Here is a 19,061-nt window from a genome sequence, read left to right on the forward strand (position 1 = left end):
AAATATGTAAGGCCTACTGAACAGAAAAAGCACTTAATTCAAAGCAAGCTAAACATGGCTGAATGAAAGTCCTGAAATCATGATCTTCCACTATTCTGTTGGTTTGGGCTGTTCTGGTTTTTTTTACACAGGATAAGAGCTCTTCATTTCCCCAAGTAAAGAAAATTCATACAGCCTAAATTTAGAAAAATAACAAAAGTTATCTCTGTGGAAAGGAGTGACTGAAATACCTACTTTTCAAGCACAGAATTTTGGGAGTGCTGTTTCAATTAAGGAAAAGTTGTTTACATATGAAATGTTGACTTTACCTCACAGCCACAAAAGTCCTGAAGAAAATAAGCAAAGCACTGGATGACATTAATGTGTTTCTGGCAATCTTTACTGGAATAGCAGATGAACACTTTTGGCCGGGGTCGAAGTCTTTCCACATGGAGACCTGCAGCATATGCTGAAGATTCTGAGCTCTCCTCATCTAGATGGGAATATATATTTTCTAAAGTGCAAGAGAAAAGAAAATTCACACTATAAAGCTTGATTTTGTTTTGGGTTTTATTACTTTTGTAGGCTTTTTACTAATGCATACAGTAGTGTTTGGGGTTTTTTCCTAAAGATTTTCCTCTCCTTTCCATCCTGAAAAAGAAAAGTTGCACATACTCTATTTATCCAGCTTAAGGGTTACTGCATGTGGAATACACTTTCAAAGTTAAATGTACAGTTATTTCTGCCCAACTCAGAAAACACAAGGAAAGTTAATTTTATAGATAGAATGAGGTTGTTTCACCTCTATTCAGCCTCAACAGCCTTCACATCTCTGTTCAAACACTATAAGCCTAAAAGTTGTATCATCTTCAAGAGTTTCCTGCCTAATGAAGTCTCTTGTTAAAAAATCCCAAACCACAACATAAGCCAGGTAAGAATATTAAACTCTAGGTCCACAGACCCTTTCAGGATATCATACAAGATTTCTCTAGTGTATATGTACACACCCGTGTTTGGACATTAATTTGACATTAATTCAAATTAAGATATGATTAATTTAAATCTAAATAGCTATTAGTGTTTCTTGGCTTGCATAGATCCTTTTATGCTGGAACATAAAAGTCTGGCCTTATGCCAGACTAATTCAATCTAGTTCTACAGCTGATTAAGCTAATTTGGAATATAAAGTATGAGTGTTTCAAAATACAAATATCCATCTAGGGATTCAATTCAGAACAATTCATCAGGAATAACTATTCTGGAACAACTCTCTCTGTAGACAAATCCTCAGTGATTTGTCTGGGTTTTTTGTTGGAACTTGCTACCTGTGAGCAAAGGGGATAACTACAGAAGACCAGAAGGTAAAAGGATTTAACCCAGCTAGCATATAGCACTTGCAGTATATCTGAGTGCCAAAATTCAGGTGGATAACACAGATATGTAAGGTTTGGAGAAGTAATCTCTTTTTCCATTTTTCATGAAACCACATGATTCTCTAAATTCAATATAAAAAGCCAATGTATTTTTAACATTTAAATGTATCAAGTGTAGCTTGCCAGCCCCTGGATACAGAGAAGTCAGCAAGAAGGAATGGAATCTAAAAACATCTGCAAGCAGGGCTTACAGTAAATTTAGGAAGATGGCTTAGAATGAAAGGTAAAGGCAACTTCCAGGAAAGTGAGCAAATCTGGAATAGCAGCTGTAGATAGTATTCCAGACAGCACTGTGAATTGTATTGGCATCACATGGCTTTACTTTCCTTCTGATTTAAACTGAATGTGAATTAGGTATTTCTGAGTAAAATAAGGGATTGTTTAAAACATAGCCATTTACAAATCTGTTTGTGATCTACATGGTCACATAGTACTTTCTCAAAGAAAAAGAAACATGAAATACAAAGTATTTTCCAATGTTGCTTTTGTTCTCTCTACAGTGAAGTCTTGATCTGTGACACAATACTGCCTAGGCAACCAATTATCATCAAGCACTGATTAAGAATTTGCTACAGGTTTCAATACACAAAAAGCTGAGGAGGGGAAGGATAGAGAAATAGAAAAGCAAGCTTTTCAGATAAAGGTATTTCTGGAGTCAACCTATCAATTAGGATTGTTTTGGTTGCAAAGGCATATTTAAATGGTACTTGGCAGTGAGGGAACCCTCCTACCTTGCTGTTTCTTGCGGCACATGACAGTGAAAAGTGTGGCAAACGCAGAGATGACAACCAAAGGGACTGTGATGGCAATGGCTCTGATGGGGCCAGCCCACGGGGAATGCACTTGGAAAAAGAAAGCACAATTAGCCACATGCAAATAGGCTGCATTACAATCATCTAAACAAATCTTCACACTGGGAATGCAAAACTGCTGCAGTGCTCTATTATCAGGTAATTGTCCAAGATACAGTAAGCTCAAACATCATGGTTTGCTCCATTTCAAATGAGGTTTTATGGTGGCTGCCCCACTGCCACAGCATCAGAGTGACTCTCATAAGAAACAAGAGCTGCAGCTCACACCAGCCCCAGGAGAACAACCCTGTGCCAAATAGTTTTGATAAGATATGCAGTGGTCATTTGGACCTGACATGTTTTGGCTCCAGGGTGCTGAACTTGCCCCTTAGAAAGAACTGCCTTCCTGCAGAGATCACCCTTAGCAATGTGCATTCATTAGGATTCAGTGCATTTTATCCACTGCCTCCATCTGCGGCTGTTTTGAGGCTGCAGTTGCACTCTGAAATCCCTGTTTAGCTTCTCAAAAACAGGTCTGACCCTTAGGCATGGGAAGCATTCACCTGACAGGTTCTCCAGACCGCTGGGTTTGGTACCAGGGCTGAAGGACACAGGTGATGTGTTCAGGCTGCTCCCAGAGCTTCATTGCAGTGTTTCCACACTATTGCACTCTTTTTGTATGCAGTTAAGGTTATCATTCCTCATCTCCACATGTACAACAAAAGCCACTTTCCCGCAAAGATTTCCCATGGTGGATTGATCTATACTCCACCAAATATAAATGTACAGAGATGCACATGTGTATGCTCACATACACATGTGAGCATCTCTGCATGTGTATGTGTGCATCTCTACTCTTTTTTCATTAGGTCAAATAGCACAGCACAATTATCTCAACAGTCCAGATTGTGGCAAACAGACAAAGGTCAAACAGAGACTTATTTCCAAGATAATTAAAACTCAGTCTAAATGAATACAGTAAATATAGTTTATTGTTTAAAAAACAGAATTCATACCTGGTTTTAGCGCATAGTGCATTGTTTTCCTTGTTGTATTAGTGTCATCAACCAGCTTGGAAAAGAAAAAATTAATTTTATTTTCTGCAATATGAAAATAACTAACAGCTTTTATGACCAAATGTGAAGAAAGTTACTGTTCAAATAGTGAAAACAAAAGAGCAGCACAAACTAGTATAATAGAAATTGACCAAGAAAGAGAATTGCAATTAAAACAAACAAACAAACAAACAAATCAATGTTCGGAAATTATGCATTATGCAGGCCCAAAACTTCAGTCTAAGGCACAAAGTGCTGTGCACTCAAGGAAGCAAGGCTATGGAAAGGTCAAGAACATTCTGATGCCTTAAGATTCTAGCATTTGTGTTTTTCAGATCCTGTACTGCATTAGTGCATAACTCTAAACTCCATATAAAGTGCTAATTAAATGTCTTCACATTTTGGTTAGACACAACAGTCCCTCTGGGCCTGTGATCCAAGGATACCATACAGCCTCAGGTCCCAAAAAGTAAAAACAAAAGGGAATTGGGGGGCACAAACTGGGAGAATTTGACTTCATTACCTGAAGCTGTAATTGGAGGATTAACCCCTGATATGTAAATGGACCAAACTTATATCTGTCTCAAAAACAACTGACCATCATCCATTTTGGGTGTAGCCCCTTGGGGAGGCTTCATCTGCCCTTTATATACCAGAAGGCTCTTCATTAAATATATCCACTTTTATTCTTCTAACTTTGTCTGGCCTCTGTTTCTAGATAAGCCCAAAAAAAGCATCATTCTAGAAGATTTACTCGCCTAAGCTACTTCAGAAGGGATACCTGGAGTTCAAGTCTACCAGTGTGATTTGAAATATTTTCATTTTACTCCATTTTCCCATTAATATATCCACTTAGGTGTTGTGCAGAAGACTGTTTAGAAATATTACCTCAATGATATAATCCCCTGGAGATACGTTCTGAAGAACACAACTTGTAGTGTCTGTGTTCTGCTCCTACATAAAGAAAGAATACTTTGCAAGCAATTCACACACTTTGAAAACCTAATGCAGAATTCACATTGATTTGGAAACAGGCAGTGCACCCTTGTATTAACACACCTTAGAGGGGCAGAACTAAGTCTGCCCATTCACTTACACAACTGTCTGCCTGCAGAACTAACTTGTGTTATCCAGGTCCAATGGAGTCTTCAGGCCCGGTTTTGACTGATGAGTGCAATCACAGCACAATTGCTACTTGCATAAATACTTCCAAATAGTTTTACAATTTTAAAACTGATACTATTATATATTAATTTTTAAAGTTTCTGTAAGACCTTAGAACACCTCATGTTAATAGGTTTTGTGCTTTTAAGAGCTGCACAACCCATCCACATACCTGTCTGCAGGTCTTTTGCTTAAACAGTCCTTCATGCTTCAGTTTGTATTGAAGAAAGTAGTACCTAAACCCAAAGTTGTGAGGTGCATGATCAAAGGACACTTGCATGTTAAAGCCTTGCTGGGTAACATTCACATTCCTTGGCTTCCAGTCTGTCAGAGGAGATATTAATGAATTGCAAAATGACTCTTTAAGTACAGAAACTTTGTGAGATTAATATATAGAAATATTACATTTTACTTACAAGGTTTGCAGACAAGGTTTTCTGGCTGTAGCAACAATTCACATGCTACAAATATACAGAAAAAATATTAATTATACAATATCGAACTGCTATGCTATTTAAACAGAAAAAGAACAAGGGCCAAAGTAGGGAGTTCATAATTTTGAACACCCTCAGTTCTTTCCCAGACTCTAATATGCCTGGACTAAATGCATTTTGCAACCTTAACTCCTTTGCTATGATTTCAAGTCCCTTCTCATCTTTATGTGAGAAACAGAGATCCATTAATTTGAATATCACATTTCTTATTGAGACAAAAGGGACAACACCAGGCACAGCACATCAGGAGAGGAAGTTAAAACTAGCCTTAAATATATTTACTCAGAGTAAGTAAGTATGCTGAGCACAACTACCAATGGCACAGTGGTCTGTGTTAACAGGCAGACTTGAAAATACTTTAAGCAAGTTTTATAGGGAAAAAACCCCTTAGCAGGACAAATACCAACAGTTCACCTCAAAGTGTACTTGCAGTTACTCACCATACTGTGTGAGCACTGAGGAGCTTATTCAAATTTCTTCTCTCCACCTCCAATGAGAATTGCTAAGTAATTGTGAGAAATTCAACTTGATCTGCTGCTATCTAATTTTAGATGTCCTCCCCTATACCTGTCTTTGGATAGCTGCTTTTAAACTTTAATCTCAAAAGCAAAAATCAAACTGCCCTTCTTCACCATGTCCAGAGAGGAGCAAACCGTCTTCAAGAGTCACAGGAACAATCCTGCTCTAGGCAAACCTGAGATAATCTCAGGCCTACCTGAGACTTTTCTTCTGGTTGCTGCCTAGCACTTATGATCACACACCACAGATTTATCTATGGCATGCTCATTCTTTCTGCTTAACACCCAGATCTTCCTTCCACAACAGTGTCAGTAACTACTTAACCCAGACTCATCCAACATCATCATCCACTCCATTCCTTTGTTGGAAATACCCAGATGTTGAGGGGAAGGGAGGCCCACTGAAGAGATGATAGGCAATACTATATAAAATGCAACACTACATTATGTGCAATACTTACGTCTAGTTCGGAAGAAGAATGGGTGATAATTACTTTCATTTTTAATGGAAGGAAAAGGAACAATCTTTACAAAGTAATCTGTTTCAAACTTCAAGTTTACAAAGGGCTGGGACTCCATTCCCTACAAAAAGACAAGATTGAACATATTTTAAAATCAATGATCATAGCTGAAAGTATTTTTCAAAGCCAGCCCACAATTTTGCAATCAAAGGCTGAAATTAACACATTAAGAATTCTTTCTCTACCCCTCTATTCCAAACTGACATGAGGAATCTCAATCCATAGTTGGATGTAGACTATCACAGATGTGCATTTGTACTCTAGTCACCAAAATGACAGTTCCCAGCTTCAGGAAAGTTTCTACCAAAAGGAAAAAGATCTGTCTCTAAAGCAACTACAATCATTAATTTCACCAAGAATACTTTTGGGAACCAATCAACTCTTTTACGAGGGCATGGAGCAATAGGACAAGAGGGAATGGCTTCAACCTGAAAGAGGGTAGGATTAGATTAGATATTGGGAAGAAATTCTTCAGTGTGAAGGAAGTGAAGCCCTGACACAGGCTGCCCAGAGAAGCTGTGATGTCCCATCCCTCCAAGTGTTCCAGGCCAAGCTGGATGGGGCTTGGAGCAACCTGGGATAGTGGGAGGTGTCCCTGCCAATGGCAGGGGGGTGGAACTGGATGACCTTTAATGACCCAAACCATTTCAGGATGATAAACACCTTCAAGACTACTCACAGTCATACAACACTGAAGCTTTTCTTGAAACAAAGCACTTACTGTTCGTTTAAAACTGGGGCTGAGCTGCTTTGGATCTTTTAAAACCATCTGCTGGCATTGTCTTCCCTCTGATTTTAACTCCTCAAGTATTACTCGAAATCCCTTCAGGTATTCAATCCCTACAAACAGCAGGGCATTTAAACAGAAGATTAATATTTCAAAATTCAGAGTGTGGTATTTAATGCAATTTGAATATATTTCATTTGTCTTTAAGAATAAAACTTATCAGTCATATGAAAAATGTTTGTATTTCATACATGTTGCTGTATGTCAGTTCTGCATATTCCATCTTGCCTACCTAGAATTCAGTCTTTGGCAAAGACTACAATCACTGCACACTTGTGTAACGCTTGGAACAGAGGGGCCCATGTCTCATCAGGGGCTTCCAAATTACCACTGCAATGTAAGTTATCATTACCTTCTTCACCTTCAGAAATACTTCATAGTAACTTCAAATTTCCATTTTAACAATCAAATATAACATTTTGCTGGCAAATTATAGAAATAGTTCTTTATAAATTTTACTACCATCTCTGAGACTACCAGATTAAAATGGTAACAATTGTTACAACTTCTTCAGTTCTAGTACAGTAAGGGCTAACAGAAACTTGACTTAAATGGAATGGAATTTATTCCAGTGCATGTATACTTCCACTTATTAATAACTGCTGCCAGAACTACACCCATTTTGTTCAAGTTACTCTACTACAACTTAGCAGAGTGTCTTTACAATGTTCTCAACACAGAATTACTTCATGGTATGACTAAACTGAGTCACAGTGATGTGAATATCCCAGCAAAATACCAGTGTTACCCTGTGACAGTTTTGTGGCTCAGGTATCAAAGGCACTGCACAGCTCTAACTCTCACTACTCCATCTAATTGCATCTCTTCAAGAGCATAACACATATTTATAATGACACAGACACAGCTTTTGTAAGCTAAATGCTACATAAATCAAAATGGACTCATTTCAGTTTATGCTATGCTTGTCAAACCAAAAAAAAAAAATCCCAAATGTATCATTTTCCACCACCTCCTCTGGTTCACTAGTTTTCACGGGTTTGTGTGTTTTGATTAATGTTTTATAATTTTGTAGAAGATAAAGTGTTGCCAAACATGTTCTTAGCATTCATGGGACAAAAGCACTATTTGTCCTTACACAGAATTGCCCAGTTCCCATGTTACCCGAGATGCCTGAACAGCAGTTCTGTCCTCAAACTGTCCAAAGGATTTACCTCTGGGGATCACAAGGAAGCACACCAGGCTTTATTTCCCATGGATGTTTGATTCATCCAGTCTGCAGCTGAACATTACCAAATGCCTTCAACTGCACAGTTCTGCAGAATTCAGTGGAATTTTCACAAATTCTTTTAAAGCCCAGAAATAAGTTTCTCAGTGGAAATGGATTTCTGCACATCCTCAATTCTGGACTCTACTGCTCTAGTGGGTAACAAGGTACTTCCAGTGGCATTGAAGTAATAGAGGAATACTCTTAATCACCAGACCTGGCAAGGAAACACATTAAAGTTGTATCTAATCTGTGATTAGATAATGTTTTCCACCTGTAACCTTTAAGTGTATCAGGAACTAAACTCAATCAATGCCACTGAAATGCACCAAAGCCTTAGGGCAGAAAATGAAACCAGGGACAGTTGCACACTTCTGAAGAACAGAAATTCACTAAACTGGAATAGTATAAAGCAGTGTATGACTGCAGAGAACATCCTAGTTTTAAGGGTGTTTTTGAAGCAAGCCAGAAAAAATAGGAGCTTTGCAAAGGTGTTAAGAATTCCTTTCTTCTTAGGCAGTTTCCATCAATGAATCCAAGCATAATTTAATTATTTGACTTACTACCTATGAGCACAAAGTTATTACCAAACCCATGAGTCCATTTCCCTCTAGAACTTACCAACGGCATTTGCTGTCCAAAGAATCATCACAGCCACCTGCTCCTGGCAAGCAAACTGACTGATAGTGATGTTCTGCACATCTCCAATCACGTGTCTTCCCACTGAACTCAGGTAAGGAGTGCAGTCTAAAAATATAGACAAATAAACACTTTAAGGAAAACATTCTAGCGGACATAAATTCCCTAACATGTCTTCAAGACTGAGCAAAGTAAAAGTACCAGTGCATTATTTTCTACAAGGACTACACAGCAAATCTAGATGAGGTTTTTGTCTCAAGACCCAAAAGCCCACAAAACTACACAAATCATTGAGCACAACCACTCCCACTGGTTGCCAACCCACAGCTCCCAGGACTCCCAAGGATGTTACCAGTTTATGCCACCAGTGTAGCCTGTACCACATCACGTGTATTGGGACTCCCAAAAGAGAACAACTTCCCCTTGTAGCTGTTCAAAATAATTTGAAGACTGACATTAATTTTGTTCATGTACAGAGCTCAAAGCAGAGAATGTTGGTCAATGAGCAGGCACATATGAGAAAAATAAACCATGTGAAACTTGAGAACTGTTCAAGAAGTGCTTTTAACCACAATACTGCTTGATCCTGACCACAAAGAACCTGCTGCTTAAATCCATCTCCTCTCTGCCTTCCATTCTGCAGCCACATCCCTACAGACCACTTAACTGCCACTGGAGTCACTCAGGACTGGTTTTGTCTTGCTATCCTCACAAAATGCAGTGTATTCCCTAAAATTACAGCACCGCAGCTTTAGCTTTAATCAAGAAAGCAAAATATAAACAAAAGATTCCTGAGTTTGTCGTTGAACTTGTTCTTTTTAAAGGAGAAAACAACCCCAAATTTTATTACTTTTAAAGCTTTACAATATTTAGGCTCATATTTTGTGGCAGGAAGAGAAGTAGCAGGCAGGGAATTCACTAGTTCTGGAGCACAGTATACATGAAGATGGGTGTGCAAAAACAAACGTTCTGTTTCTGAACTAGTGAAACTAACAAAATCCAGAAGAAATTGGTCAGTAGATTGTATATTACTGACTGATGATTAATTAAAAAAAACCACTGAGATAATTTATATGCTATATATTCATCTACAGTGAGATTGTAGAAAAGAAACATGAAAAATCGAGTGCTATGATATGCCAGTACAGGAAATTTGAATTTAATTCAGAGGTGTGATCTTAAAGGCAAGGAAAGAAAAATTATTAACTGTAAAGGAGATTTAGAAAATGGCTTTTTACTAAGAATAACCATGGCAAGGGGTCTTTTCTAATAACTCTCACAGACATAAGAATAGAACACTCTACAGCACTGCCCTTTACAAAAGCTGGGTGCTCGGTACTGACTCCACTGATTGTAGGGTTCACTTGCTAAGAGTGAACTCAGTGACAGCGTGAGCTTCCTCTTAGGAGGACGGAGGATCTCTTTCAATGGAAAGTTTGAAGTAACTGGCTTTTGCTAGGTCTGGATCTAATTAATAACAAGCCCAAGATTTTGGATCCTGGTTACCAGAATTTTATGGTCAAATGACAATTTGCCAAAATGGAATACAGCACAAATGCCTAAAGTCTTACTGCAAGTCACTGATTCACAGTCATAAAGTACAACAGTTTTAGGAAGAAAACAGCATGGAAAAATCACACTTTTTAGGAAACCAATTCTTTCACTTGAATACAAGTGACATAATAAAAATACAGACATTTCTTTTTCACCTGAATAAATAATCTAACCAACTAATTTAGCATCATAAAACACAGTTTCCTAGAGTTGCTCTGTGGCAAAATAAGAGCCTTTAAACCACAGCCAGCAAGTCAAGTTTTCTTTTGTGCTGGCTTGTTAAAGGTAAATACATATTCCCATACCATGTGAGCTCTTTAGTCTTCATATCAGCAAACTCTTTTCCTAGTCCTGCAGAACTCAAATAACTCCTTTGTCCAGGAAGCACACAGTGCCAGCAGAATTGTGAATTAATACTTCTCATTGGTTAAACACAGTTTCTAGTGCCAGAATTAATGGAAAAAACATGACACATGCTGGGATTAAAACAGACTCATTGTGCTAACTAAATGTGGGGATCCCTGTTCTGACTGGTACCATGTCCTGGTTTTCCTTATGTAGATAAAAAAAAATACTTCTTTTGTAGTGGCCACCTACATCTTGTACAATCTGACACACTTAGATTTTGCTCATTTTAAGTATTAAGATCAAATTAGATTAAAAAAATTCACAGTGAAGGATTGCAAATTCAGGACTTAACATAAAATTAGAGAAGCAAAAGGATGATCAGAATGAAACAAATCACTATTGTTAGATTTCCTGATGCATGCTCTCAATGATGAAACTTTACCTACACTCTGCATCTGAGGTAATTTCTTTGGGTAGGCAGAAAAAAATACCTATGACTTGCACTGGCATTAAAACAAACATTGTTTTAATGTAAATTAGGACCTTGTCTTGACTGTACATTGAGTTTATACATGATGGCCACTAGCTGCCCACATAAGGATAAATTCTTAATGTAGTTAGCAGTCCTGCTTTGACAACTAGACAGCAAAGATGATAAAACATCTAAAATAAGCCCCAACAATAAGATACAGCCATTTAGCAGATGCTTAAAGAGGTCTGAAGTATTACTGCTCAACCTGTTTACCACTGTTACTATGCCAGAGATTTCTTTGGTCTCAGTTTAGCTGCAAACCACACCTCAGCTGCTACAGCTCTGAAACCACCTGTCGGCACTGCAAACGTGGACAGCAGTCCACCCTGGGCCTGGCCCTGGAAGACTGTAGCTCATGAGAGGTCCCCACTGATTCAACTAAATGAAAAGAAGCCATGCAATATTCATATTCAATATTAATCCTCGCAAAGACTTTTTTAATATATAACCTCTCTGCAAATACAAACTAACACATTTTCCACCTCGAGACTCACATTATGCCATCTTCACCCAAAATTACACATCAGAGAAAAGCTGCAGAAAGCTCAAAATAATAGTTTCCTATGTCTTTGTGTGCACTGAATCTTTCAGTGACTATACTTTTCACAGAATAAAATAATTTTCTAGAATGTTCCAGTCAAATACCGGGCAAATGACGCAGGCCAACCCAAAAGACAAACTCTACAAATTGTTAGATAGTTTCATTATCAGTGAGACACAGAAGAACATCTACAAGACCCAGCAGACACAAATTTTCTAGATTTTAAAATTATGTCAATATTAAGCATCCTATGCCATTCTTAGAGCCATTTTAAGAGCCATGTCGCTATATATAGACAACTGTGATGGAGTCCTTGATTTCTGTGAATATAGTGCAGATTTCCAACTTACTGTCATATTTAAAGGTGATGTTGAGCAGCCCGTTGTTCTTTGTGACTGATGGCAGCCCCTGCAGAGGAAAAACAAAGATACGGAAAGTCTGAATGTAGTATTTGCATGAACACATGAAATTGTGGTTGAAGTAGTATGATCTGCCCAGTAGATGGGAATCACAGAAGCTTATTTTTGGGAGAAAATTATGTGACATTCTCAACTTCTACCATCTAGGTGAATTGTGTATGTACAAAAACCATACCTTTAATCAAGGTTTAATGACAAACCAAGTAGGGTTCTCCAGGGCAAACAGGATGCAAGAGAAGAGAAGGGAACATCAGCCAAAGAGCTGCTTTCCACTTACACTCATGAAAAAGAGCATCAGAAGTTCCAAGAGAGTGACATTGCAGAAACCCATTATACTACCTCAGACACCCTTTTCTTTTATCAAATACTGTTAAAGCTGATGCTTTAAATGGAAGACCAAGCACGGAACTGCTCTGCCAGGGAGAAATCCAGGCTGATGAGTCTGCTGTCTCTTCTCTACTTAGAGGAAAGAACTTTGGCCCTCAGACATGCAATACTTCCCCTTCAGAAAGCACTGAAATTGTTTTGAAACACAAAATGTAGCATCACCCTCGCAAGCCACCAAGCTGAAAACTGCAATACTGATTCTTATGGTACAGTATCATTCCCTGAAAGGCAAAATACATCATATTTACCATTAGCTTTAAAAAAATACCACCCATTTACAAAGAATTGTATCTGGGTTCACTGCTACAATGCAAACAGCAAAACCCATCAGTATAAAAGGCCTGCAGCAGTAATTAGATGTTGTCAGGATCATGCCTGAGCTCCCTGTGTGTCTCTCCACCGTCAGACCCAGGCATGTACAAAGAAAAACAAGGGAGGAGTTGTCAAGTTAAAAAAAAACCTAAAATGCTTCCTAAAGGATGAAAGCAATTCCGACTTTGATAGCACTGTTACAAGCTAAATTTGTAATCTCACTTTCTTCTTAGGTGGCTTTTAATTGCTTAAGTTTGATTTAGTTTGGCATTGAACCAGCTGTTATACAAAAAAGCTTCCTGAAACAGGAAAGAGTCTTTCTTTTCAGTTGTAACTTTTCTATTAATACCTGTTCTAGTGTGATTCACTTTCTGTATCTCTAATCTTTATTAAATGTCATTTAACTTACAGCAAAACAAAGACATGATTTATTTGATTAAAAAATCACAAAAAACTAACTACTGACTTTTTATAAAGGGAGATAACCCATCCAATCAATTGATATTTGTCTTCCTTTTGTCCTAGAGCTGAAGCTTTGGGGAGACATAAATTTTACTAAACTCCACAGAAAATTAGCACATGTATTTTTATTCATTAGATAGGATTTTTATATGCTATATTAAAATAAAAAGGCAACACTTCTCCTTTAATTGCATTTCTTCTGGGATTATGGTGACATAACCAAATATGTAACAGCATTAGCAAAAATAAATATACTACAAGCATTGATAATTTAGATGCAAAGACAGACATAACATAAGCCAAACTGCTGAATTTATGCGGCACACAAGACTTACTAGTGGCAAAAATTTGCTCTCAACTGTAGAAAAGGTACAAATAGGCTGCAGTAATTAGTGAGAGAATTAGGGTCATGCCAAAGTATTGAACTAAATAATTGTTATTTTAGTATAAGTTAAAACACGTAAGCTAGGCAGATAATTTCATCATGCTCAACTGTAGTATTCATCCCTCAAGGACTTACTGCTGTGAGTTTAAAAATATATTCTTCCAGGAAGCATTCCCTTGGTTTTTAATTAAAGCAATTGTGCTATTTAGGTGGCTTATAGCAAGGAGAACTTGTTTAGAGCATCTTACTTCAAAACTATAAATACTAATGTTATGGCCTCAGGGCTCTGAATTCTTAGCTAATTGTCCTTCCATGGGAGGGTGTTGGAATTAGATAATCTTGAAGGTTCCTTCCAACACAAACCATTCTGTGATTCTGTCATTAATTAACAAAGAACATTTGTTGAATTTCCATTTGTTTACGTGAATTTATTCTGAACTTTACTAGAAAACGATTCTTTGTATCCTGGAGCTTTTCCTACAAAATCCCGGTGGTCTACATATTTCTATACATTTCTTCTCTATTCTGAGAAGAAATACATAGGAAAGAAAACAGCCAAAACATCTTTTCTGAAGAACTCTAGACCAGTGATCTTCGAACAGATAATGAAAGTTAAATGCATACATATTAAATTACAAATGACCTTATTTGTCAAAAAGCTGGGGGAGCAGAGGAGGCATTAGCCACATTAAATCTCACATTATGTGTGCTCAAAGCACAGAACTCCACAGAAAACATGCTAAGCTAAAATCCAAATCCTGTATCTGTACTGGCCAAGCAAGCCAGGAAGAATTTCCATCACACACCTCAAATCACAGAGATCAATGTTGCATCTGTTCCTCATTCTGTATAAACAGCCTGAGCAATTAAGGTTAAGATCCCCAGATATCCCAAGTCAGCACAGATCTAAATGAGACCAATACACATCATCTCCTGAAGAACGAATAGCTCATTTGGATGTTCAAGGCATGTACAGGCATTTCATTTTATTGAAACACTCAACTTTCAACATGAAAGAGCACAAGTATTAATAAAAGACAAAGACTATTATATTATGTTAACCTCTATTCTTGTTTGTTTATATTTTTCTAATACCCAACCCCCATTTATAGTAACAGCTCAGTAATGAAATGCACTTATGACAACTCTCTCACCCATTACTAGGCCAGAGAGGAACAAAGTTAGGATTACATATCCAGAAATAAAGCCAAAATGAAATTTGTAACCACAGGAACTAATTGTGCCTCCAAGAGAAGTTAAATTTAACTAATGTCTGCCACCAGAGGCATAAATTAAATACCGTTGAATTAAATGAAAACTGTGCTTGATTTTACTGAACTTTTCCCTCTTCTTTTTAACCTAGAACATAGAGCATTTCATATTTGAAAGAAATATCTATTTTTCATATCTGGCAATTCCTGCCAGAGATAGCATTGGTGATAGAAATGGATTGGTGATTTCAGAATAGTTCTATAATTAATCTTTGTTACAAACAATAGTGAAATATACTCCAACATTTCTCTGTTGAGCAAACACTCATTCGAGAAAGCCAATTTATGTGTGACTAGGCACTGTCAGGCCACTTGAACATAAATACTGGGAAACAGAGAGAGATGCTAGCACTAATTACAGCAATCTGGTAAAGGAGGTAGGAAATCACTGCCCCTCGAGCACAGCCTTGTGCAGCAGACCAAAACAGTAATCATGATTCATCTTTCATATGTTGTTCATCAACACACACATGGTCCTAATTTCACACTCCCATGAGGCAAACTGAAGGGACAATTGTTTTTGAACTTTAGCATCAAGATGAATAATCAATGTTTATCATACTCGTTGCTCAGTAAAACAAGGGCTTTATATTTGACATCTGCTCTTCTTGTTTCAAAGCTCTATTGATGCTTTCAACCAAGTAAAAATATTTTCTATTTCTAGAGTCATCAGTAAAATGATGAATTATCTGTATTATTTAGATGCCTGCATTTTGAAGTGCTTTCAAGAGAATATAACAAAATACATAATCCATGTTGATGTTTGCTGTGTAAGTTGTGTGTACTCCACTGACTGCAGAATGAATTCTAAGCCCTGGGTGGATGGGTTTGTACTGTTATTACTTATAAACTTGGTATGATGACAACTGCAACCAGGAATTTTGTTCAGATTTACCTCTTTTTTATATATATTTTTTTTAATATATATATATTCCTGCACTGCATGCACAAACTATTTTAAAACACCTCTCAGTGACACTGTAGAAATAAGTTTTAATTTAAATGAATTAAAGTGAATTAATGCAACAGACTTCTTGGTGCCTATTTAATATTTTAAAGAGGAACCTAGACTCTTCTAAATAGTTTGATTTTAACTTTTTATATTAAGTTGGCATGCTTTGTGTTTGTTCTTATGTAAGCAGCATCATTTACAAGAAGCTCACAGATTTTGGTTGGTTCTTTGTTGGTGGCTATTTAGTGTTTCACTGCTTCATCCACAGCCACTGCACACAAGTTCAGCTGCAGAGGAGCTCAATGTGTCTTCAGAGAACCTCAAATTCAACCTGAAATACCAAAGGCAAAGCACTGCTTTTACTTCATTGTAAATAAAACATTGGATGGGAAAGAAAACCATCACTTGTGAGCATGAAGGAACATCTTAGAATAATAGAAGCATTTAGGCTGGAAAATACTTTTAGATCACTGAGTTCAACCACCAGTGATGGTTTTATGGTTGACTTCCTACATTTTGTAACTACATTTTGTCTGAACAATCCTTCTGCCGTTGACTAGATACGGTTTTCTCAATGTCCTCCTATCAAAAAAAACAATGAATTGAGCAGCTGCTGCCTTAAATCCCACCAGGGTAGGAGTGGTCCAGAGAGGTATTCATGGATACTCATTTCATGGGGTCTTTGGAGATTTTTGAGATGAAACATGCTGGCTGAAGAGCATGAGCCACAGCATATCCCATCTGAACAAAAGAAAACAGAAAACCTACCAAACCAAACCAGCAAAAATGCTTTTCCATTATGCCCTGTTCCTGCCTGGCTTAGTTTCTATTTTCAAAAGGCAGTGGAAGGTTATCTTACGTGAGTCTGTCTGACAGAGCAGTGAGGAACCACTGCAAGGAGAAACACTACAAGAAGTATTTACAGCACAGCTCTTCAGATGCAACACGGCTCCGTGCGGCTGCTCACTGGAATTATGTGAACTGGTTTCTTCAAGGAACAGGCAGTTATTAGGGGCACAACTTAACAACAAAGGAAGCACGTTTAACCTACACTGTTCACCACCTACTGTGAAAATCTTAAATCTCTGAGTCAAACTCAGGAATTTAATGCAGCAAAGCATGGCACAAAATGGGCAGTATCAGCTCTGATTTCTCTCATGCAATTTGAAAGTTTGCCTAAGAAGTTTTCTATTGTTTGCACTGACACAGTTTATTTTTTCTAACATTCTTGTGCAAATAATGTTTGGTAAATTAAAAGCCTTCTCAAAACAACCAAAAAGCACCCAGAATAAGTATTTTCAAATACAGCCCGTTTCCCACAAACAATACTGAAATGTGCTGGTCTAAAGATATTTGGACAAAAGCCAGAAGTCTGTAGCCAAAGCAGTGTTCTCTTAACTGTGGGACACGACCCCTGGCAGGAGAATTCCGAGAAAAGACAAGGTGTTGGGGAAGGGGAAGGGGGAGACAAAGCAATGCCAAGACAGGTGCAGGAGAGGTGATTATGACTGGGAAGGAAGGGGGCTACAAATGGTAAAGCTGCTTTTAGAGAGACACAGGACAAATTAGTTTGAGAAACACTGACTTGTACTCTAAACAACAAACAGAATAACACATATCTGAAATAATGGAGGATAAATTAATGAAAGCTATAGTGGAAGTTTACTGCTTAACACACTGCAGAGCACAGTGTCAAATCAGCAAGCTGACTATTCCACTCAGAGTGTCTTTCCTCTGGTAGGAAGCCATCCACAACCTCAGTAAGCCCACAGGGTTCCTCACACTTATTGGAATGATTGCATAAGCACTGAATTTTAGCTTATGCCCAAGCACTTTTAAACTAACCTGTCCATGAAACAATTAAACAATCTATTCTCATTCATTTTATTGACTGTGCACTTACGGAGCCATAAGCTGAGGCACAGTCTTTGTCTCATAAAGATGTTGAAACACAGTTAGAAGACAAAGAAGAAAATGTTTCAAGAAGTGACCGAAGCATGACAGATCAATGGATATATGTTATTTCTATTAAGATGTATATCATGTATTTGGGTATGTTCATTCATTCCTTGTGCTCACCACATTAAGAAATTATGTAGCTTTCAGAGGACAGAACACCAGGGAAAAAAGAAAGCAAAGGAAAATACTTCAGAGTTACAAATTGTATCTTTCAAGATTTTATGCACATAAAGGTTTGCTACTTCTCCTAAATAAGTGAGATTCCAAGTGAGACAAATCCAAAAGTAAAGTCTTCGCCTTTAAAGCTGAGCAAATGGAATGGCATCTGGAAAACAACTAAAGAGCTTATTTCCAAAATCACAAACGGTCCCCTAACAATTTTTTGCTGCCAAATTCCTACCTTTCAATCTGGAAAGTCCTCGCACAAGCTCTTCAGTTGATTTCAGTTTCATCCAAAGGAACAGAAAATCTGTAAAAGTAACTAGCACTGACTTCATAGGGTCAGATTTAAGCTTCAGCCAGAACACAATTCACAATTATGACTAATTCAGGGTGGGTTTTTCACTCTTCATTTCTCAATATAATGCCAAAGTGCACATAGAAACACAGACAAAAAAATTGCTTGGGAAACTGTCATCAAATGTGGATTAACTGCTTTATTCATAACTGCTTGACCTACAGAAAATTCTAATCTGAAATCTACTGCAATGTTGGACACTTTCATTGCAAAAAACTTCAGAGCAAGCAGACTACAAATACTCTTATTTGCAGTACAGGGGGGGTTGATCCAATTTGTAACTTCTGAAAATGATAAAAACAGCTGTTTTCAAGGAAATCTTTAAAGCAGAAAATCACATAAAGGCTGGAATGTGAAAATTTTGACATAGCACATCTATTTTGTTTTGGTGTATTCAGACAATATTTCCTCCCAGATACTTCTCCTGTACTATTTGAAAGTCACTGAAATTCTTTGAGTTTGCCATCAGAAAAAAAATGAAATGCATGTTCTTAGGAAGTTCACTTTAGCTCTTACTTACATGAATGAAGCACACAGGCACAAGTACAGAAAGTATTACATATTCACAAGACACCATGACTGCAAAGAATACTAATGTACATTGGTTTTGTAGGACCAACATATAAATAGGCCAAAGCCTTGGCTCAGGAGGATGTGGTGGCTAGGTAATTTAGCAATAACTGCACTGATTAAAGCGCCACAGAACTCATCAAACTTTTAAAGTAGATAGGATTTGGGATTCTTCCACCTTAATCCCTCCCTTTGAAATAACGCAATTATTTTGGACATAAAAACCTATTCTTAGGGATTTAGAAA

The 19,061-nt window shown here is 37.5% G+C and overlaps 2 protein-coding genes across 25 annotated transcripts in view; one reads left to right on the forward strand and one right to left on the reverse strand.

The window, feature by feature from the left end:
* Positions 1-19,061, forward strand: part of SLMAP (sarcolemma associated protein) — a 455,854-nt gene that overhangs the window by 161,010 nt on the left and 275,783 nt on the right. The gene's annotated exons all lie outside the window — the stretch shown is intronic.
* The window catches only part of IL17RD (interleukin 17 receptor D), an 82,800-nt gene that overhangs the window by 48,029 nt on the left and 15,710 nt on the right, over positions 1-19,061 (reverse strand). For 2 of the 3 annotated variants that reach the window (XM_068201810.1, XM_068201812.1), the window contains exons 2-11: positions 11,932-11,989; positions 8,589-8,714; positions 6,677-6,795; positions 5,896-6,016; positions 4,839-4,883; positions 4,595-4,746; positions 4,147-4,212; positions 3,220-3,274; positions 2,144-2,254; positions 309-493 (exon numbers count right to left, since the gene is read on the reverse strand). In XM_068201810.1, the coding sequence (XP_068057911.1) occupies positions 309-493; positions 2,144-2,254; positions 3,220-3,274; positions 4,147-4,212; positions 4,595-4,746; positions 4,839-4,883; positions 5,896-6,016; positions 6,677-6,795; positions 8,589-8,714; positions 11,932-11,989 (1,038 nt within the window). Of the gene's footprint in view, positions 1-308; positions 494-2,143; positions 2,255-3,219; positions 3,275-4,146; positions 4,213-4,594; positions 4,747-4,838; positions 4,884-5,895; positions 6,017-6,676; positions 6,796-8,588; positions 8,715-10,465; positions 10,594-11,931; positions 11,990-19,061 lie in introns of those variants that run through there. The other variant, XM_068201811.1, reaches the window with a different exon arrangement.

Source organism: Anomalospiza imberbis, chromosome 11 (genome assembly GCF_031753505.1).
Source record: "Anomalospiza imberbis isolate Cuckoo-Finch-1a 21T00152 chromosome 11, ASM3175350v1, whole genome shotgun sequence".
Lineage (NCBI taxonomy): Eukaryota > Metazoa > Chordata > Aves > Passeriformes > Viduidae > Anomalospiza > Anomalospiza imberbis.